General features: G+C 46.1%; 1 protein-coding gene across 1 annotated transcript; it reads right to left on the reverse strand.

Moving 5' to 3' along the window:
* Nucleotides 1-14,202: 14,202 nt before the first annotated feature.
* On the reverse strand, nt 14,203-18,246 carry LOC119312240. The gene is made up of 2 exons (XM_037587966.1): nt 16,844-18,246; nt 14,203-14,518 (listed from the first exon to the last, which is right to left on the reverse strand). The coding sequence occupies exons 1-2, from the start codon at nt 18,144-18,146 to the stop codon at nt 14,421-14,423; spliced, it is 1,401 nt and encodes a 466-aa protein (XP_037443863.1). The 5' UTR covers nt 18,147-18,246; the 3' UTR covers nt 14,203-14,420.
* Nucleotides 18,247-23,291: the final 5,045 nt, after the last annotated feature.

Raw genomic sequence — 23,291 nt, forward strand, 5'->3', positions numbered from 1 at the left:
AGGTTGAGCACATTGATCGGCGCAAAAACGAAGCATCAGATGCTTTAAGCCGGCTGGGGTCCCAGCATAAACCGGTGCCACCCAATACATTCCTGTATGTCTTGCATAACCCGTCAGTTAAGTTGCCTACAAAAGAGGATTTGGCTATTCCTGATCCCAAGGCACAGTTGGTGGCCGCTTTACACGTCATTCCGGATTGGATGATTCCGTATCTAGCATATATAAACCGGGGCGAGTTACCAAAGGACAAAGTTTTGGCCAGACAAATAGTCCAGTGATCAAAGTCCATGGTTATTCACAATGGCGAGTTACATCACTCCAGTGTCTCAGGCGTGTTCCAGCGCTGCGTTTCTCCTGAAAAGGGCCAAGAGATTTTGCGTGAAATCCACGAAGGAGATTGTGGTCACCACGCTGGTTCAAAATCCTTGGTTGCTAAAGCTTTCTGTCATGGTTTTTATTGGTTAACGGCTCATGCTGATGCTAAAGACCTGGTAAAGCTGTGCGATGCTTGTCAGAAGTTTTCACGTCGAGCTCATGTTCCGGCTCAAGAGCTGCGGATGATTCCAATCACTTGGTCGTTTTCTACTTGGGGGCTTGATATGGTAGGGCCTTTTAAGCGGTCCAATGATAAGAAGACACACCTGTTGGTGGCGGTTGACAAGTTCACTAAATGGGTTGAAGTGGAGCCAGTAAGTAAGTGTGATGCAGCCACGACGGTTCAATTCATCAAGAAGGTGATCTTCCGGTTCGGCTTTCCACACAGCATCATCACAGATAATGGCACGAACCTCTCCAAAGGTGAGATGGAGGACTTCTGTCAAAGAGAACACATCCGGCTTGATGTGTCATCAGTGGCCCACCCCCAGTCTAATGGTCAAGCTGAGAGAGCTAATCAGGAAATCTTAAAGGGTATCAAGCCCCGGCTCATGGTTCCTTTGAAAAGGACGCCGGGTTGTTGGGTGGAGGAATTACCTTCTGTGTTATGGAGCATAAACACCACCCCCAATCGATCCACGGGATATACACCTTTCTTCATGGTTTATGGGGCAGAGGCGGTACTCCCAAGTGATATTCGTCATGATTCACCCCGGGTTGCCAATTATGTCGAAGCGGACAATGAGCAAGCACGTCAAGAAGCACTGGACCTATTAGATGAAAAACGGGACATGGCGTTGGCTCGTTCGGCGATTTATCAGCAAGACCTGCGGCGTTATCACAGCCGTCTGGTTAAGACAAGAACCTTTCAAGAAGGCGACTTAGTGCTTCGGCTTATCCAGGATCAGACCGATATGCACAAGTTATCCCCACCTTGAGAAGGACCCTTCATGGTCAGCAAGAATCTGCACAACGGATCATACTACCTCATCGATGTTTGAGAGCATGCAGACTCACATAAATCTGAGGAGGAGACCCGACGGCCGTGGAACATAGCTCTCCTTCGGCCTTATTACACTTGAGCCATAGGCTACTCATTGTACATATTTTGACAATGTATATATTATGATCAATATAATAAACCAGCATCCTTGCTATAAGCAGGGCCTCTGCTGTTTTTTCCAATATCTCTTGGTTATATGCGGGCCTCAGCTAGCAAAGGGGAGTTCTATTCATTAATCCGGCTGTCACGCCACACTATAGCTTGGGAGCTTCACACCCAAGGGGCCAAAGAGAGTCTAGTTGCTATGCACAGCTCAAACATAGGCACCCATTGAGCACAGCTCACAAAGTTACTTGGGGGCTCTTTGTGCAATGCAACAAAGAGTTTGAAAGGACCCTTGTAATATGCTATCAAGCACGCCTTGGAAGCCTGGTGTATTCATCTAAAACCACGGGTTAACCTGCCTTCATTAAGTAAGCCACTCCTATCCAAGTAATCATGGCATGACCCGCCGAACATTTGACAAGTCAATCTTATACAGACCCTGAACTTGTCAAAGTTAAAACGACGATTGGTTAGTTGGAGGCCCATCTTGAAAGGCTTTGCAAAATGGTTTAACTCAGCGACCTGGCAACCCATGAAATGCCTCGAATTTGGGCCTGGCAGCCCTTGAAAAGCCTCCACTACACGGTTTTATTTGCCTTTGTCAAGATTTTTTTCTATAAATTTTATGTTGAACCGGCGTCTATTGACCCGGCATGACTATAAGTCATCAAATTAACCCGGTGTTTGTTAACCCGGCTTAGCTTTCAACTACAAGTTGACAGGCCACATTCAAATTTAAAACCGGTGTTTCTTAAACCGGTCTAGCTTTGACTACATGTCACCGGCATGATCATCCGGTGTTCATCATAACCCGGTATGACTTATTATACACCAGCACTACATGGTGGGAGTTATCAACACTCAAGATTTGGGTTCTCACCCTTACTATAAGCAAGTTGGTAAGCCAACAATATGATGTAATATCACAGGTGTGAGCTATTTCATATTTTGATATTTTCACAGCCTTGGTTATGAACCAGGCTTTGTATTGGGCATTATGACCCGTCCGGCGGTAAACCGCCAGGACAACTTTTTATGCAGGCACAAGGATTGCATGAAATTATCAAGGTATATAAGCAAGCATAGCAATAATCATGGCGGATCAAACAGCATCATGTAGCAGTGCATGATGGCAGCAGATCAAAGTATTTCAACTAGCCTATTACAAGGCGCTTTGATGCCCAAAATAAGGATTGTTTGTTGCGCAGAACACAGTCTGTGGAAATCAAGCTAGTTGCCGGATTAAGACTCGTCACCAGGTTGACATGAAGTTGATGGATCTTCTTGCCCAGTGGCTGGAAGTCAATGGTGGCCCAATCAATCTTGGTTAAAGCTTTGAAGACAGCTTTGTCATTTATAAGATTGGCTGGTTCAATGTCAGGGGCATAGGTGTGCTTACGGATTGGCGGGATAAGATTCTGCACTTCTTTAACAGTTGCATCAACCCGTTTGTTATCCGCATCATAGCTGGACCGATGGACATACAAGTCAACTTCTTCGGCCAATTGGCTTGCAAGCGCGCGCATCTCCTTGGTCAAGGTTTTGAGGGCTTCATTGTCAAATGCTGACCCGTCTTCTTGTTCACCAGGATAGCCCTTTGTGATATCTACCAAATCAAGATCAGCTATCCAAGCTTTGGCCCGAGTCAGTGTTGATAAAGCGCCAGCCCTGGCAGCAGGTCGCTTTACCTCTTCTATATGGGCAGGTGTCATAGATAATTTGGTCAATGTATCCTTGATCAAGGTTGGTGGCAGTTTATTGTATGAGGCTGCGCAGATAACTCATTGAGCGCTGGTATACTATTGTTCTATCAACGTATAGGCTGCCTTCAATTTCTTACACATATCTGAGCCCAGATGAGCAACACGACTACCTGCAATGGGTCAAGAAATTGTTGTTAAACCGGCAGTGTCAAAAATGTTCAACAAAGCAGCTGAATAAGAATACTTACCAAATATAGTAGAAGTCATTGCGTTGATTTGCTGTTTTAAGCTGGTCAGTTCTTCTGCTACCGATTTAAGTGTTGCTTCAGCATCCTCTGCCCACTTCAACAAAGCAGATTTTTCAGTTTCCCAGCATGCACGCTCATTCTTGAAGCCATCTTTCAATTGCTCCATGGATGTCAAAGCGCCTTTCAGTTCATCTTTGGCCTTGGAGGTTTCTGCTTGCTGGGACTTGATATTTTCTTGAAGATCGGCAATTTGGGAATCCTTATTGCTCAGGTCAGCCTACAACAGACAGATGCTAAGTTGTTAATATCTTCTCAAAAGTCCCAAGCACATAGCAAGTTATACACTTGGCACTTGGGGGCTGTGACGCCCCCGATTCAATCGTACACTAATCATACACGCAAACGTGTACGATCAAGATCAGGGACTCATGGGAAGATATCACAACACAACTCTAAAAATAAAATAAGTCATACAAGCATCATAATACAAGCCAGGGGCCTCGAGGGCTCGAATACAAGTGCTCGATCATAGACGAGTCAGCGGAAGCAACAATATCTGAGTACAGACATAAGTTAAACAAGTTGCCATAAGATGGCTAGCACAAACTGGGATACAGATCGAAAGAGGCGCAGGCCTCCTGCCTGGGATCCTCCTAAATACTCCTGGTCGTCGTCAGCAGCCTGCACATAGCAGTAGGCACCTCCAATGTAGTAGGAGTCGTTGTCGACGGTGACGTCTGGCTCCTGGGCTCCAGCATCTGGTTGCGACAACCAGGTAGAAGGGAAAGGGGGAAAAGAGGGAGAAAAGCAACCATGAGTACTCATCCGAAGTACTCGCAAGCAAGGAGCTACACTACATATGCATGGGTATATGTGTAAAGGGCCATATCGGTGGACTGAACTGCAGAATGCCAGAATAAGAGGGGGATAGCTAATCCTGTCGAAGACTACGCTTCTGGTAGCCTCCGTATTGTAGCATGTAGAAGAGAGTAGATTGAAGTCCTCCAAGTAGCATCGCATAGCATAATCCTACCCGGCGATCCTCCCCTCGTCGCCCTATGGAAAAGCGATCATCGAGTTGTCTGTGGAACTTGGAAGGGTGTGTTTTATTAAGTATCCGGTTCTAGTTGTCACAAGGTCAAGGTACAACTCCGGGTCGTCCTTTTACCGAGGGACACGGCTATTCGAATAGATAAACTTCCCTGCAGGGGTGCACCACATAACCCAACACGCTCGATCCCATTTGGCCGGACACACTTTCCTGGGTCATGCCCGGCCTCGGAATATCAACACGTCGCAGCCCCACCTAGGCACAACAAAGAGGTCAACACGCCGGTCTAAATCCTATGTGCGCAGGGGTCTGGGCCCATCGCCCATTGCACACCTGCACGTTGCGAGGGCGGCCGGAAGCAGACCTAGCCTCCCTTATACAAGAGTAGGCGTTCCAGTCCAATTCGGCGCGCGCCGCTCCGTTGCTGACGTCAAGAAGGCTTCGGCTGATACCACGACGTCGAGTGCCCATATCTTTCCCGCGTAGTTGGTTAGTGCGTATAGGCCAGTGGCCAGACTCAGATCAAATACCAAGATCTCGTTAAGCGTGTTATTATGAAGTAACCACGGACGCTGACCAGGGCCAGGCCCACCTCTCTCCTAGGTGGTCTCAACCTGCCATGCCGCTCCACCACAAAGGAACAGTCGGGGGCCGTCAGGAACCCAGGCCCACCTCTACCAGGATGGAGCCACCTGTCCTTTCAGCCCCCACATCAGAATCACTTGCGGGTACTCAACGAGCTGACCCGACTTTAGTCACCATCTGTATAGTATGTATATTGAATAGTATATACCCATGATCAACTCCCAAGTGATCACAGCCCAATAGTATAGCAAGGCATACTGACAAGAATGTAGGGCCAATGATGATAAACTAGCATCCTATACTAAGCATTTAGGATTGCGGGTAAGGTATCAATGACTGTAGCAACAATGACAGACTATGCAATAGAATAGGACTAATCGAACAGTAACATGCTACAATACTCTAAGGCAAGCAGTATAGAGAAGAATAGGCGATATCTGGTGATCAAGGGGGGGGGGCTTGCCTGGTTGCTATGGCAAGAAGGACGAGTCGCCAACACTGTAGTCGAACTGGGGGTCGCCGGCAGACTCGGGGTCTATCGGAAAGAAGTAGCGGAGAGGGAACACAATAAATAACAAAGCAAACAAAGCATCACAAAGCGTAACAAGGCAATACGCGGTGTTCGGTGTGTCCTAACGCGGTAGTCGGTGGTACCGACAGGGGGAGAAACATCCGGGAAAGAATCCCCGGTGTTTCGCGTTTTCGGACAGATGAACCAGAGGGGGAAAGTTGCGAGTTTTCTATGCTAGGGATGTGTGGCAGTCAAACAGGCTGCATATCCGGAATCATCTCGTCGTTCTGAGCAACTTTCATGTACAAAGTTTTTCCATCCGAGCTACGGTTTATTTTATATTAATTTTTAGAAGATTTAATCAATTTTAGAATTTATTTGATTATTTTAAATCAACATTATCCAGAATAGTGTATGCTGATGTCATCATGACATCAGCAGTCAATAGGGCGCTGACTGGGTCAAACTGATGTGAGGGCCCCGCATGTCATTGACTGATTAATTAACTAACAATTAATTAGGTTAATTAGTGATTAGATTAATCTAATTATGATTAATTAAGTTAATTAATTCTTCAATTAACTAATTAATTAATATTTTATTTATTATTTTTATTACTAATTCTTTTTTTTAATAAAACATTCTCGGGCTGGGCCCCGTTTGTCATTGGCCAGGGGCCTTAACGGGCGTCGGGTGCTGGGTCATGGGCGTCGCCCGAGTGGGAGGGGGCGACGCCGACCAGGGAGGGAGCGGGGCGAGCCCGACCAGGGGGGAGCGGGGCGAGGCCACCAGCGGACGGCCGCGGTGCGGCAGCCATCGAGGGGCCCCAGCGGAGGCAGCCAGCAGGGCAGTGGCATGCACGGCAGCCCGGGGCAGGGCCGGCGGCAGCAGGGAGGCAGAGGGAGTCGAGACGCAGACAGCGCCAGGGTCGGTTGTGCGCGGGGGCACCCACGAGAGCGAGGCAGCAAGGAGAGGAGAGTGGTCGCTCACATCGTTGGAGAGAAGGGGTTGGCGAAGCGTGTCGGCACCGATGAGGAGGAGACGGGGACGCGAACGACAAGGACGACGCAGTTCAGCGATGGCGCAGCCATGGACGAAGCGGCGAGGCCTAGGATGACGCGTCGAGGTAGCGAGGCGCCGGCTTGGTGTCGGGGAGGCGGCGGGCGTCGGGGAGGCGGCGGGCGTCGGGGCGCCGGCGACGTGGGTGCGGGGCGGCGCGGGATCTGGCTCTTCTGCCTCGATCCGGACGGGAGGGAAGGGAGAGGAGTGTGGGGGAGATCGAGGGGAGTGGGGATCGGGTAGTTAGGGTTTGGGTCGGGGTTGGCCTTGTAGGCCAGAGAGAGGGGCTGGCTGGGCTGGCTGGTTCGCCAGCTGGGCCGGTTGGCCCAGCGTAGGGGGGTTCCTTTCCTTTTTTGTAGTTTTGTTTTCTGTTTTTATTCTTTTCCTTTGTCTTTATTTTCTCTACTGTTTTAGCTCATTCTTTAAAAATATAGGCCTTATATAAAAACATGGTTTCTTTATGACAAATAGTTAGGGAATATTTTCAACACATCGAACATTTCAGTTTTGACTTTTGAAAACTTTAATTGTTTTAACTTTAACTTGAATTCAGAATTTGAATCCGTTTTGATCTAACGTGGGATTATCAACAGTAACCGAGGTGACGTGGCATCATTAACACGGGATTACTGTAGCCTGATTACCCGGGTGTCACAATTCTCCTCCACTACAAGAAATCTCGTCCCGAGATTTAAGAGGTAGTGAAAGGGAGAAAGGTTTTGGTTACGAATCTAGCGGGACTTCTCATCCTGGCTTGCTCTTCGCGAAGAAGTTGATCCCTGTCGTTGATGTCTTCATTTCTCTACTTCAGGTCATCTTGACGAAGTCGCATCCTTTCTTCGGGGTCAGTCTCGTAATTACGAATAGGTAACGGGGCAGAACGGCAATGACATAATTCTATAAGGGTAATAATCTGGGATTAACCCATGAATGAGCATATGAGTACCTCTCGAGTTGAACAATTAAAACACATCAAGAGTAAAGTCCGAAGGTACCATAAGAAATTTCAAGCGGATAGACAACCGTTCATTGTCGGGAACATAGTGTGAAAGGGGTTTAGAGCAACGGGAATTAGTTTTGTGTCTGATACCAGAATCGACGATCTCACGAAAGCTGGCTCATGAATTACCTACGAGCCACGCACGAGGAATATCTTTGGGAACAGGGGGTGTACAGGAGAGTCAGGTTTCGATCCTGTGGAACTGTGGGTTATGGGCCCACCATGTGGTCTAAAAGTAGGAAGGTGGGTGACATCTTGCACGATCACGTAAACAAGGCATGTCAGAGGATAGTTGTCAGTTATGTCGGCAACAACATTGGTACCAAGGGCGAGGGATGAAGAGAACCATCTTCCTGCTCGTTGAACGAGGCGGGGCAGTAGGCAAAGTTCTCGTCCATCGGTGGTTACCGGAATGTCATCAACAAAAGTAACAGGGTCTTTCTGGCAAAATTGTACACCGAGGTGTTTACAAAAGCAAGAGAATATTACTGCTTAGATCATATAGATCACAAGAAAGGTTAAACCAAACAATGGAAAGGAAAAGGTGATCTTCATATTAAACATAACAATGGAAAGGAAACTGTATTTAAACACATATTTCAAGGGTATATCCTTCCCAAGGACAAGCAGAGCATGATATCCATGACATGATATAATGTAGAAAACTCTTTAGATAAGGTGAGAGAAATTTCATGACATTACCCATACAACGGTGTTAGGGTAATTGATAAGGAAAATTTAGCATTTGTGCTTCAAATGTTCTTACTGAAAATCGGAGTGCCACAGACATGCTTTGAGATAGCATTGACATGGTCTTCAAGCAAGGGTCAGACTTTGGATACACAAAGGATCCATCAGGAACAACTCATAGAATAAGTCTTATAATTTCCTCATGGAAGAATGGTTAACCTTGCCAAAATTGAACTATAACAATAGGTCCTTCGGCCAGGTGTGCTAGGCATGACATCACCTTACCGGGTCATATAAAGGCCAATGTTATATCTCATGGAAATATGTTCCAACCATCATATCTGACCGAGATTTAGTTCTGATTGGTGTCAGGATACCTCAGACTCATGATGCCTGAGAAGGAAGGTGCAACACAAGTTGTCGAGATGACATTGTAAGATTCTCGGGAATTGAACTATGGAAGTGAGTTCCAAAACAAGAGTTCATCATTAAATCAAGGAGAGGTGAGGAGGTGGCTGATTGACTCAGCAACAATTCATTGAGAATTTCAAAGAATGGATTTCCACAATTATGTGAACAAGGAGATAACATTTGTCAGATCAAATGATATAATGAGATATGCTCGAGGAAAACATACCCAAGTAAACAACAGTTGAAAGGTGCACCCCGAAATATGGGCGTAGGTAGCTTGATCTATGTTAGAATGGTGATTCAATAACCAATAGTCTAAGAATGAACAATCGTCCATTAACTTCAAAGCAACAGGGTTGCTAGAAGTGCAAAATTCAAGTAGCACCGTTCACCTATTGGTATTCCGGTTGGAAGCAACACGGGGACCAAGGAATGAACGGATATGGCAAGAAGTATCACCTATATCCAGAATTCTTAAGAGGTGGTGAAATTCTCACGACATTCTTGACATAAAACATGGTAATACCCCAAGTTAAAGAAGAACAAATGTTGGATAGCAAGGATCTCAATGTATTACACAAAACACGAACAAGTTTGGGTTGAACGGAAGGCAATAAAGTGGTTGATGACAACACAATTCATCGAGGGCAAGGATGGTATTTCTCATCATGAATTCGATTGGTATCCTGGAAGGAGTTCAAATGTTGATGATGATCACAACAAATTTTGTCGAGAGTCTCCATGAAGATGCAATCGATCGGCGATGACATCAAGTTAAAGGAATGATGAAGCGAAAGGTTATTGGAACCATGGGTACGACACAAACTCGAAATCAATTTTGTTGTTCAAGGAGAAATGATATGACAAGGAAGTCGGCGTAAGATTAGCTCACTGTCGAAATTTGTGCTCCGGGAAGAACCAGATAGCACAGTTAAATTTAGCACGATAATGATGTAGCCGATAAGGCTAGGAATGACATGATGGAGTATTAAACTCGTAAGCAATGAATATTACTAATAGTTGTCGAATCGCAGTGCGGACTCGATTAACTATTCGGTGTTCTCATTGACGACAACCCAAAACTCATGGAGTGACTATGATAGGGAAAGGTATTACTCCGGCACAAATTCATAAGATGTAGTGCAATGGCATGATATCCTCGAGATACCAGGGAGATAATACTTGAGGGCATATCAAATTAAAGGTTGAAGTGGGGTGTATTGATCTATAGAAGACAAGCGCTTTTACTTGTCTGAGAAATGGAATCAAAGGAAGAAATTATGGTCGAAACCACGATTGCAAAGGATCAATTCATAGATCCAGATGATATTTTCAAGGAGATAGTTATTATTGCAAGAAGCTTCCATGATAGGATCTACACCGTGTCCATGGGCATGAACACAAAGGTTCAAGGTCGACTCCCACTTCGTCAATGCATAATCTTCCATTCACTTCTCATTTTTCAAAGAAGTTGTAATGTTTAAATTTTATCTAGCAAAACACCAGAAGTGTATGACTCGTGATAGCTCTCGGGTTTACCCAGATCTGGGAAGGTATAGGTTCAACCCTTAGGGGTATCTTGGGAAAATATACCACAACTTCGGAGTAAATAACTCAAGCTCGGGAGCAGAGCATGGTTGACAAAAGCAGGGGATACAATTTACCAAAGGCATTATGTATCTGAGGAAAGCTCACAAGGTTAATGAATATGAATGACGGTGTCGAACAAAATCCAACAAAGGATTTGACGGTCCACAACAGAGCTGATGTGAGCATTGGCACACAATCAGAGGAAGAATCAAGGCAAGGGCCTTAGATTATAGAAACAACTAACTAACTCAAAGCTCAAAGGCAAAGAATCATAATTTCCAAATCAAGGGCTCAGAGGCAAAAACTCTGATTAAGGATGGATAAGTTGAGTAGGCTTAGGGTACAATCGACGACAATTGGATTGCTTCAGAACCAGCCCACGTTTCAAATGATGTCCGAGCCGGAAGGAAATTTCCAGGGAATAACTGATGATTGTGTGCATTACACACATGTTGAATCAACCGGATCAGAATGTCAATCACAAGGATTTTAATGGTTATTGCTAGACAAATGGAATTGTCCAGACTGCAAGAAGACAAGTATTTGCAGAGCAATAGTTGGCAAAGGAGTACCGGAAGATCGGGTAGTATTTCAATGCATCTAGTGAATCCTATGAATAACTAGTAATGAACGGTTCCTCGATAAGTATAATAAAAATCGTAGGGATATTTTTGCGGCAAGGAACCGCAAGGCAGTGGCACAAGGGATTCTTGGAACAACGACGAGTATTACAGGGTATCTTGTAATAATAAGAGCAACTGGGGATGAAGGTGTGAATGAGAAGTTACCCATAGAGGTTTATCGATGGATGGGAATTGCAAAACCAATGGCACAAGTCTCGAGAGAACATCATAGAGTATCTTCGGAATCTTCTGGTGCAGTAGGCGGTCATTGGTAACACGGGGCTCTCTGGGTGGAAGTGATCACGAGATCCTAATGTTAGAGTTAGCAAAATTCATTTAACCCGAATAGAAGAGAGATCAGAGTCTCAGAATATAGACGAGGAGTAAAAGATCCTAATACCACCCAATGGCGACGTGGGCCCGTAAGCCGCACAGCCATGTTAGTAAAAGATTTTCAATGACTAGACTCGACTTCGGCGAAGGAGTTGGAAAGGGGGATTCCTACAGGCAGTCGGCTCTGATACCAACTTGTGACGCCCCCGATTCAATCGTACACTAATCATACATGCAAACGTGTACGATCAAGATCAGGGACTCACGGGAAGATATCACAACACAACTCTAAAAATAAAATAAGTCATACAAGCATCATAATACAAACCAGGGGCCTCGAGGGCTCGAATACAAGTGCTCGATCATAGACGAGTCAGCGGAAGCAACAATATCTGAGTACAGACATAAGTTAACCAAGTTGCCATAAGATGGCTAGCACAAACTGGGATACAGATCGAAAGAGGCGCACGCCTCCTGCCTGGGATCCTCCTAACTACTCCAATTGTGACACCCGGGTAATCAGGCTACAGTAATCCCGTGTTAATGATGTCACGTCACCTCGGTTACTGTTGATAATCCCACGTTAGATCGAAACGGATTCAAATTCTAAATTCAAGTTAAAGTTAAAACAATTAAAGTTTTCAAAAGTCAAAACTAAAATGTTCGATGTGTTGAAAATATTCCCTAACTATTTGTCATGAAGAAACCATGTTTTTATATAAGGCCTACATTTTTAAAGAATGAGCTAAAACAGTAGAGAAAATAAAGACAAAGGAAAAGAATAAAAACAGAAAACAAAACTACAAAAAAAAAAGGAAAGGAACCCCCCCCCACCACCACCACCCTATGCTGGGCCAACCGGCCCAGCTGGCGAACCAGCCAGCCCAGCCACCCCCTCTCTCTGGCCTACAAGGCCAACCCCGACCCAAACCCTAACTACCCGATCCCCACTCCCCTCGATCTCCCCCACGCTCCTCTCCCTTCCCTCCCGTCCGGATCGAGGCAGAAGAGCCAGATCCCGCGCCGCCCCGCACCCACGTCGCCGGCGCCCCGACGCCCGCCGACGCCCGTCGCCTCCCCGACCCCAAGCCGGCGCCCCGCTACCTCGACGCGTCATCCTAGGCCTCGCCGCTTCATCCATGGCTGCGCCATCGCTGAACTGCGTCGTCCTCGTCGTTCGCGTCCCCGTCTCCTCCTCATCGGCGCCGACACGCTTCGCCAACCCCTTCTCTCCAACGATGTGACCGACCACCCTCCCACATGTTGCCAACTTCCTTGGATGCATCGACAACTTCGAGATCAACACATGCACATGAAACTTCATAATTATCATGTGAAGCAGATGTGGATCCATGCTGCGGCCCATGAGCTGCAGAAGTGCCAACAATGTGACACTATGCTTGAAGCGCCGAAGAGGCGCACAGTAGATTAAGCTCGAGGCTGTTGATATGTCTCAAACATATTGATAATTTTGTATGATTCATTCTACATTGTTGTCAACTATAAACGCTATATACGCACACTTCTATTGAACCAACATATTAATCCAGTGCCCAGTTCTAGTTTTTATTTTCTGGTATTTTAGTATTTTTAAGGAAAATACCTAGAAAATGTGTTACTTATGGTGGATCAAAGTAGTAATATATTGGACTAACATGATATATTGCTACAAATTACAAACACTCTGGGCATACCTTCTATTGTTTGTTTTTGTCCGAGGAAAGGAACACCGGTTAAGAAAATTCGATGAAACTGTCTTATGCCAAAGGAATGGACGCAAAGCACACATCAAAGCAGGCAAGCCTCATTTTGGAGGCCGATGAGGGCAAAGGAGCACGCACGATTTTGATTAGACCAGAATTCAGGTATGCTTCCCGAAACAAATAGACGAAGCATGGTGCCAACTTTCTTAACTTCAATATCAAATTGTTCCGAGGCATGTTGCCAGCTTTCTTGGATGCATCGACAACTTCGAGATCAACATGTGCACATTAAACTTCATAATGATCATGTGAAGCATATGTGGATCCACACGGCCCATAAGCAACAGAAGAGCCAACAATGCGACGGGATGCTGGAAGCATCGTAGAGGCACGCATTGGATTAAACTTGGGGATGTTTATAACTGATAGCAAATGTAGCATGAAACATACAAAAATTATTGATATGTTTGAGACATATCAAATCCCCAAGTTTAATCCACTGCGTGCCTCTACGGCGCTTCCAGCATCACGTCGCATTGTTGGCTTATGATGGATCAGTTACCAACATATTAATCCAGTGCCCAGTTCTAGTTCTAGTTTTTGTTCACGAAGACTCTGGGCGTGCCTTTTATTGTGTGTTTTTGTCCGAGGAAAGGAACACCGGTTAAGAAAATTTGATTGATGAAACCGTCCTATGCCAAAGGAATGGACACATTTTGGAGGCGGATGAGGGCAAAGGGGCACGCACGATTTTGAGAAGACCAGAATTCAGGTAAGACCAGAATTCAGGTACGCTTCCCGAAACAAATAGACGAAGCATGGTGCCAACTTTCTTAACTTCAAGATCAAATTGTTCTGAATCATGCTGCCAACTTTCTTGGATGCATCAACTTCAAGATCAACACGTGCACACATGGAACTTCATAATGATCATGCGAGTATTTTTACTCGCTAAGCAGGCTGGAGGCCGGTCGAGAGGAAAGGGAACACTTAACGTTTTAAGTAGTATATATATAGAGAGAAGGGAGATTTTCAAGTTGTGGGCGGGTGTAATTGACAGATATTTGGCACATCTTGCAGTTCAGGCAGCAACCGCACGACAAAAAATGATGTTCAATCTCAAACTTCTACTCCCTCCGTTCCAAAATAGATGACCCAACTTTGTACTAAACTTAGTATAAAGTTGAGTCATCTATTTTGGAACGGAGGGAGTAACTCTGAAATATATGATCCAGAACATGCATCATTTACTCTAATAGATATAGATATTCATCAGAACATGCATCATTTACTCTAATAAATATAGATAGTCATCAGCACATCATCTACATAACATCATCAATGCAACTTGGATCATCATCTTGAGCAATCGTCATCTTCGATACGAGCGTCACCAAAGTGCTCAACAACAGTCACCAGATTCCAGGTCTTCACCTCACACACTTGAGCTTACGGTTCTTTGAAAGAAACCCTGCACGCTTATGCTTCTTTGAAAGAGTTGTAACCTTGTCGTTTTCCGAGGTCATCCCTTTGAAAACAGAAATAAAAAAAACAAGTCCAGGTGATAAACATCTGAACATCTTGCGAGCAGCATTGACAGATAAGATGAACTGCACTTCAAAAAAAAAATGCTGTGCACAACAATAGTTCAAACAAGAAAGAGAAATGACATCGCATTGGGATATATTGATAAACAATAGTCCAGGTTGCACAAGAATGAAGGCAGCAGATTCGAGAAAAATCAAGTCCTGACAAACAGTCCAGGTGCAAGGAAGTCGGGCAATCAAGAGAAAGATAGTCACATGAGAAGGATAACAACGCTAATACTACAGGAGTTCTACGTAATGGCATTCCCATGGAGGTGGAATGGCTTTTCACTGGCCCAGTATCTGCTTACACGATATAGAAAGATATTTGATCTCACATGAGAAGGATAAATAAAAAGTACACACTCTCTGAAACAACAGGATGGATTCTAACAGAAACATCCAAAAGATATCGTGACCTGATTGACCTAAAGTAACCAAACGAAACACATTCGAAAACTTCAAGAAACAGAGAAAAAAAATGTGTTATACATATATCATCTAAAGTTACAAGACATTTGCTCCGGGTTGTAAACTAGAGGGCCATCCAGTTTTATTATGCTTACAAGAGCAACCACAATAGTGGCTACCTAGAATTCACTTCAAAATAGCACACCAGACTAGCAGCAACATAAGGCTGCCCAATGCATCAATTATATGAACAGACAATGGATAATGGATACTTCCCATAATAAAGAGCAAACGATCCAACAAGTAAATATAGAGGATTCTCTCGGCTCTCAAGGACAGCCTGATGGAAGAATAAGGCTAATACTACAGGAGCTTTACCTAATGGCACTCCCATGCAGGGAGAATGGCGTTCACGATCTAAGAAGCACACACTCTGAAACAAAACGATTCTAACAGAGATATCCAAAAGAAGTGACCTGATGATTGACCCAAAGTAACCCAACAAAACACATTCTAAAACATTATACAACAGAAAAAAAAATGTGTTAGAAGGTTCATACATATATCATCTAAAGTTACAAGACATTTGCTCCGGGTTGTAAACTAGAGGGCCATCCAGTTTTATTATGCTTACAAGAGCAACCACAATAGTGTGGCTACCTAGAATTCACTTCAAAATAGCACACCAGACTAGCAGCAACATAAGGCTGCCCAATGAATCAATTATATGAACAGACAATGGATAATGGATACTTCCCATAATAAAGAGCAAAAGATCCAACAAGTAAATATAGAGGATTCTCTCGGCTCTCAAGGACAACTTGATGGCAGAATAAGGGTAATACCACGGGAACTGTACCTAATGGCAATCCCATGCAGGGAGAATGGCTTTTCACTGCCCAATATCCAATTACACGATCTAAGAAGTACGCACTCTCTGAAACAAAAGGATTCTAAGAGAGATATCCAAAAGAAGTGGCCCGATTGACCTAAAGTAACCCAACAAAACACATTCTAAAACTTTTACCAGCAGAAAAATATGTGTACAAGACGTTTGCTCCGATGTAGAAAATAAGAGAAACATCCAGTTGTATGCTTTACAAGAGCAACCAAAATAGTGTGGCTCCTAAAAGTTCACTTCAAAATAGCACACCAGACTAGTAGCAACAGGAGGGTGCCCAATCCCCAATGAATCAACTATACGTACAGATGATGGATATAGTCCCATAAATGAAGAACAAAAAGATCCAACATGGAGAAATAGAGGATTCTAGGCCCTCAAAGGACAACTTGATGGCAGAAGGACCAAAGTTTATTGTTGATATATACAGTGTAGTAGTGCACCTACACAACTGGAGCTCCTAAAACTAACACTTGGGAACAGCCTACAAGAAGATTCATGGCAACAGTATATTAAATGCTTCAATTGATTAAGATATACTATAACACAGCGACACTGGAGGTCCGTGATTCAACCAAGGAAGGCAGCAAAATGGAATTTTCAAGACAGGAGTAACGCAACAGAGGATAACATACGGCAAACAACGCTTGGTTAGTAGAGTGGTATGGGTCTACAAAGTCGTTGCACAGAAGGGGGGCGGGGGGACACTTAGAGCGGGCAGCATACAGTAGCTATTAAAACAGAGTTCAATTACCATTGAGAATCCTACAGCCAATGCAACCGGGCAGCGTATGTATTGCATCATAGGTAAAAGAGACGAGCAAAAACACGAGCGTTAAGAGTAGCATATCCAACAGAAAGCTAAGCAAAGGCAGCCATTTTACGTAATAGGTAAGAAAATACATAAAAGGGACATCATAGCATTCTGAATATTAAGAGAGATTCTGTTAGTTACCTGCTGGCCTTTCAAGGTATTTGCAGAAAACGGTTGGAAGTAGGGGGACAGTATGAAACTGGGCATGGTGAGCTTTCGCATCCGCAGACTCAGACTCAGGAGTGCATGACCGCACACATGCATGGCCGTCAACCATGATCATCCACCGCTTACCACGGAATTCCTTCTCCCTTAAGGTGCAGCACAGAACATACGGGTCATCGGCGCTAATGATTGGGAACTCAGGAAGGCGTTGATGTATACCCAGAGCTCGGTAAGCAGGTTGCCCCCAGAGACGATGCAGGCTAATATCATGATGTAGGTCCCACTCGAACTTGGAGTTCAAAGTCCAAATGGTGATTTTCTGGGGAGGCTGATGCTGCTCATGGCTTTTTCTCTCAGGAAGCTGAATCCATTGGCTGGGATCATGGAGTCGGTCATGGAAGTCATTGTCAATGTGGACAAAGCGCATCTTGCCTTGGCTGATGGACACACTTCGGAATCTCTCGGGTAAGTAATTTTCAACCCTTACCTTATCATGGTACTCTTTTTCTCCGGGGAAAGGTACGAAGCGGAGCACCGGTGAGTCTGTCATGGAGAAGTCACATAGCAGGACACCGCTGAAGTAGTCAATCCAGCAGAGGAAACGACCAGCAAAAGCAAACACATGGTGGGTTGACCAGAGGTTGGTGAACTGGCCGCCATTGATGTGGTCGTCGAAAGCGATCTTGGGGGTGATTTCCCACTTATTGAGGTAGGAGTCGAAGACGCAGAGTTCAGCACGCAAGCCCGCTTCTTCAGAGTAGACATTGAGGTCGGCGACGATGTAGCGGTCCTCCGCTTTGAGCCGCAGGATGCCTGTGGCAAGGTTATCCATCAGGAACGGCTTTTTCCCGCGCTCAGTGCACGGAGGGAGCCGCTGCACCGAGGGGGAAGAGCCGGCGGCCGTGTAGACGAACAGATCTGGCGGGACGAGGTAGCTGTCAGTCTGGGCCGGGGTGGAGATGTCGAAGAGGATGAGTTCCTTGTCGGCTGCCCGGACGGAGGGATAGGCTGGCGGGATGGCTGCGTCTTGTCCCTCCGGCCAGTGGAGGTTGAGGTAGGAGACCCCTTTTCGAGGAGCCGCGAGGGTGAAGGACACGTAGCAGAAGGGGCCGCCGGCCATGTGGAGCAGAGCGGCGGTCTTGTTCTTGTTGACAGCCACACGAGCAGCGCCTAGGCTGTTGTGGCAGCGCGTGCGGCCGATGCGACCCAGCATCACCCAATCGGGATTGGGGAGGACGCCGGTCCCCTCCTCCGGCTGCGGCTCGCCTTCGGTGGGCATGGCGATCGGGATCGGAGGGAAAAAGCGGCCGCCGCCACCCAAACCCTAACCCTACGCTTTTGGTGGGGGAACTGATGGACGGGAAGGAACGAAGGGCGACAGACTCAGGTTACCACACTATATAGCAGGAGGGCCGTCGATCTCGTTGGGCCAGCAAACTAGTCGCGCAAGCGAACAAAGTGGTCACTCTATGTTTTTTTTTATAACAATAGTATAGAGTAAAACCGAAGCCAAAAACCAATTTTATGATTTTTGGCTTTCGGTACCGTATGGGATTCTAATTTTTTTTTGAATTTCAGTTTTTTTTAAGGGTAAAGGGAGTTTTTATTGCATAATCATAGAGTTACGGTCGAGAGGCCATACATCCTCAATACAAGGAGGAATCGAGCCTAGCCACACAGCAGTAGCACGCTCCGAACGACTATAGTTTGCCAGCCGATCGGCAACTCTATTCTGCGCACGACTAAGTTTCTGAGGAATAAACTCCCTAGTACCAGATAAGTGTTTGATCTCCATCACTAAATGGCCATAAGCAGACCGTTGGAGGGCATCCGTAGCCAGACATGATAGAGCTTCGGAAGAGTCCGATTGAAGAATCACCGGGGCCTCTGAGTGCACAATGGCCAACGTCATGCCCTGCATCATCGCATGTAGTTCCGCCTCCAACGGGTCATTACAATGAAAAACATATCTGTAAGCTGCAAAAAGGATGACCCCTTCATGGTTCCTAATGTTGGGGAACGTTGCAGAAAACAAAAATTTTCCTACTCGTTTCACCAAGATCATCTAGGAGTTCATCTAGCAACGAGTGATTAGATGCATCTACATACCTTTGTAGATCGCGCACGGAAGCGTTCAAAAGAACGGTGATGATGTAGTCGTACTCGACGTGATCCAAATCACCGATGACCAGCGCCGAACGGACGGCACCTCCGCGTTCAACACACGTACGGGACGGGAGACATCTCCTCCTTCTTGATCCAGCAAGGGGGAAGGAGAGGTTGATGAAGATCCAGCAGCACGACGGCGTGGTGGTGGATGCAGGGCGTCACAGCAGCAGGGCTTTGCCGAGACTACGAGGGAGAGACGTAACGGGGGGAAGGTGGAGGCGCCAGGGGCTGGTGTAAAATCCCTCCTCTCCCCCCCACTATATATAGGGGTGCCAGGGGGGGCGCCGGCCCTAGTAGATGGCATCTACTAGGGGGGGCGGCGGCCAAGGGGAGGTTTCCCTCCCCCCCAAGGCACCTAGGGGTGCCTTCCACCACATGGACTCTTCCATGGTGGAAACCCTAGGCGCATGGGCCTATAGGGGCTGGTGCCCTTGGCCCATCTAGGCCAAGGCGCACCCCCTACAGCCCATGTGGCCCCCCGGGACAGGTGGCCCCACCCGGTGGACCCCCGGGACCCTTCCGGTGGTCCCGGTACAATACCGATAACCCCGAAACTTGTCCCGATGCCCGAAATAGCACTTCCTATATATAATTCTTTACCTCCGGACCATTCCGGAACTCCTCGTGACGTCCGGGATCTCATCCGGGACTCCGAACAATATTCGGGTTTCTGCATATACATATCTTCATAACCCTAGCGTCACCGAACCTTAAGTGTGTAGACCCTACGGGTTCGGGAGACAAGCAGACATGACCAAGACGACTCTCCGGTCAATAACCAACAGCGGGATCTGGATACCCATGTTGGCTCCCACATGCTCCACGATGATCTCATCGGATGAACCACGATGTCGAGGATTTAATCAATCCCGTACGCTATTCCCTTTGTCTATCGATATGTTACTTGCCCGAGATTCGATCGTCGGTATCCCAATACCTCGTTCAATCTCGTTACCGGCAAGTCACTTTACTCGTACCGTAATGCATGATCCCGTGACCAGACACTTGGTCACTCTGAGCTCATTATGATGATGCATTACCGAGTGGGCCCAGTGATACCTCTCCGTCATACGGAGTGACAAATCCCAGTCTTGATCCATGTCACCCAACAGACACTTTCGGAGATACCCGTAGTCTACCTTTATATCACCCAGTTACGTTGTGACGTTTGGCATACCCAAAGCACTCCTATGGTATCCGGGAGTTACACGATCTCATGGTCTAAGGAAAAGATACTTGACATTGGAAAACTCTAGCAAACGAACTATACGATCTTGTGCTATGTTTAGGATTGGGTCTTGTCCATCACATCATTCTCTCAATGATGTGATCTCGTTATCAATGACATCCAGTGTCCATAGTCAGGAAACCATGACTATCTGTTGATCAACGAGCTAGTCAACTAGAGGCTCACTAGGGACATGTCGGTGTCTGTTATTCACACATGTATTACGATTTCCGGATAACACAATTATAGCATGAATAAATACAATTATCATGAACAAGGAAATATAATAATAATGCTTTTATTATTGCCTCTAGGGCATATTTCCAACAGTCTCCCACTTGCACTAGAGTCAATAATCTAGTTACATTGTGATGAATCGAACACCCATAGAATTCTGGTGTTGATCATGTTTTGCTCTAGGGAGAGGTTTAGTCAACGGATCTGCTATATTCAGGTCCGTATGTACTTTACAAATCTCTATGTCTCCATCTTGAACATTTTCACGAATGGAGTTGAAGCGACGCTTGATGTGCCTTGTCTTCTTGTGAAACCTGGGCTCCTTGGCAAGTGCAATAGCTCCAGTGTTGTCACAGAAGAGCTTGATCGGCCCCGACGCATTGGGTATGACTCCTAGGTCGGTGATGAACTCCTTCACCCATATTGCTTCATGTGCTGCCTCCGAGGCTGCCATGTACTCCGCTTCACATGTAGATCCCGCCACGACGCTTTGCTTGCAACTGCACCAGCTTACTGCCCCACCATTCAAAATATACACGTATCCGGTTTGTGACTTAGAGTCATCCAGATCTGTGTCGAAGCTAGCGTCGACGTAACCTTTTACGATGAGCTCTTCGTCACCTCCATAAACGAGAAACATTTCCTTAGTCCTTTTCAGGTACTTCAGGATATTCTTGACCGCTGTCCAGTGTTCCTTGCCGGGATTACTTTGGTACCTTCCTACCAAACTGACGGCAAGGTTTACATCAGGTCTGGTACACAGCATGGCATACATAATAGAACCTATGGCTGAGGCATAGGGGATGACGCTCATCTCTTCTATATCTTCTGCCGTGGTCGGACATTGAGCTGAGCTCAATTTCATACCTTGTAACACAGGCAAGAACCCTTTCTTGGATTGATCCATATTGAACTTCTTCAATATCTTATCAAGGTATGTGCTTTGTGAAAGACCTATGAGGCGTCTTGATCTATCTCTATAGATTTTGATGCCTAATATATAAGCAGCTTCTCCAAGGTCCTTCATTGAAAAACTTTTATTCAAGTAGGCCTTGATGCTGTCCAAGAGTTCTATATCATTTCCCATCAAAAGTATGTCATCTACATATAATATGAGAAATGCTACAGAGCTCCCACTCACTTTCTTGTAAACGCAGGCTTCTCCATAAGTCTGTGTAAACCCAAACGCTTTGATCATCTCATCAAAGCGAATGTTCCAACTCCGAGATGCTTGCACCAGCCCATAAATCGAGCGTTGGAGCTTGCACGCTTTGTCAGCATTCTTAGGATCGACAAAACCTTCCGGCTGCATCATATACAATTCTTCCTTAAGGAAACCATTAAGGAATGCCGTTTTGACGTCCATTTGCCATATTTCGTAATCATAGAATGCGGCAATTGCTAACATGATTCGGACGGACTTCAGCTTCGCTACCGGTGAGAAAGTCTCATCGTAGTCAACCCCTTGAACTTGTCGATAACCCTTAGCGACAAGCCGAGCTTTATAGATGGTCACATTACCATCCGCGTCTGTCTTCTTCTTAAAGATCCATTTATTTTCTATGGCTCGCCGTTCAACGGGCAAGTCAGTCAAAGTCCATACTTCGTTTTCATACATGGATCCTATCTCGGATTTCATGGCTTCTAGCCATTTGTCGGAATCCGGGCCCGCCATCGCTTCTTCATAGTTCGAAGGTTCACCGTTGTCTAACAACATGATTTCCAAGACAGGGTTGCCGTACCACTCTGGTGCGGAACGTGTCCTTGTGTCCACTAGTAGGACTCCTCCCCCTTGGAAACCCTAGGCGCATGGGCCTTGTGGGGCTGGTGCCCTTGGCCCAAGCAGGCCAAGGCGCACCCCCTACAGCCCATGTGGCCCCCGGGGATGGGTGGCCCCACCCGGTGGGCCCCCGGGACCCCTCCGGTGGTCCCGGTACAATACCGATAACCCCGAAACTTGTCCCGATGCCCGAAACAGGACTTCCCATATATAAATCTTTACCTCCGGACCATTCCGGAACTCCTCGTGACGTCCGGGATCTCATACGGGACTCCGAACAACATTCGGGTTACTGCATATACATATCCCTACAACCCTAGCGTAACCGAACCTTAAGTGTGTAGACCCTACGGGTTCGGGAGACAAGCAGACATGACCGAGACGACTCTCTGGTCAATAACCAACAGCGGGATCTGGATACCCATGTTGGCTCCCACATGCTCCACGATGATCTCATCGGATGAACCATGATGTCGAGGATTCTATCAACCCCGTACGCTATTCCCTTTGTCTATCGATATGTTACTTGCCCGAGATTCGATCGTCGGTATCCCAATACCTCGTTCAATCTCGTTACCGGCAAGTCACTTTACTCGTACCGTAATGCATGATCCCGTGACCAGACACTTGGTCACTCTGAGCTCATTATGATGATGCATTACCGAGTGGGCCCAGTGATACCTCTCCGTCATACGGAGTGACAAATCCCAGTCTTGATCCATGTCACCCAACAGACACTTTCGGAGATACCCGTAGTCTACCTTTATATCACCCAGTTACGTTGTGACGTTTGGCATACCCAAAGCACTCCTATGGTATCCGGGAGTTACACGATCTCATGGTCTAAGGAAAAGATACTTGACATTGGAAAACTCTAGCAAACGAACTATACGATCTTGTGCTATGTTTAGGATTGGGTCTTGTCCATCACATCATTCTCTCAATGATGTGATCTCGTTATCAATGACATCCAGTGTCCATAGTCAGGAAACCATGACTATCTGTTGATC

Source organism: Triticum dicoccoides, chromosome 5B (assembly GCF_002162155.2).
Source record: "Triticum dicoccoides isolate Atlit2015 ecotype Zavitan chromosome 5B, WEW_v2.0, whole genome shotgun sequence".
In the NCBI taxonomy this organism is placed as follows: Eukaryota; Viridiplantae; Streptophyta; class Magnoliopsida; order Poales; family Poaceae; genus Triticum; species Triticum dicoccoides.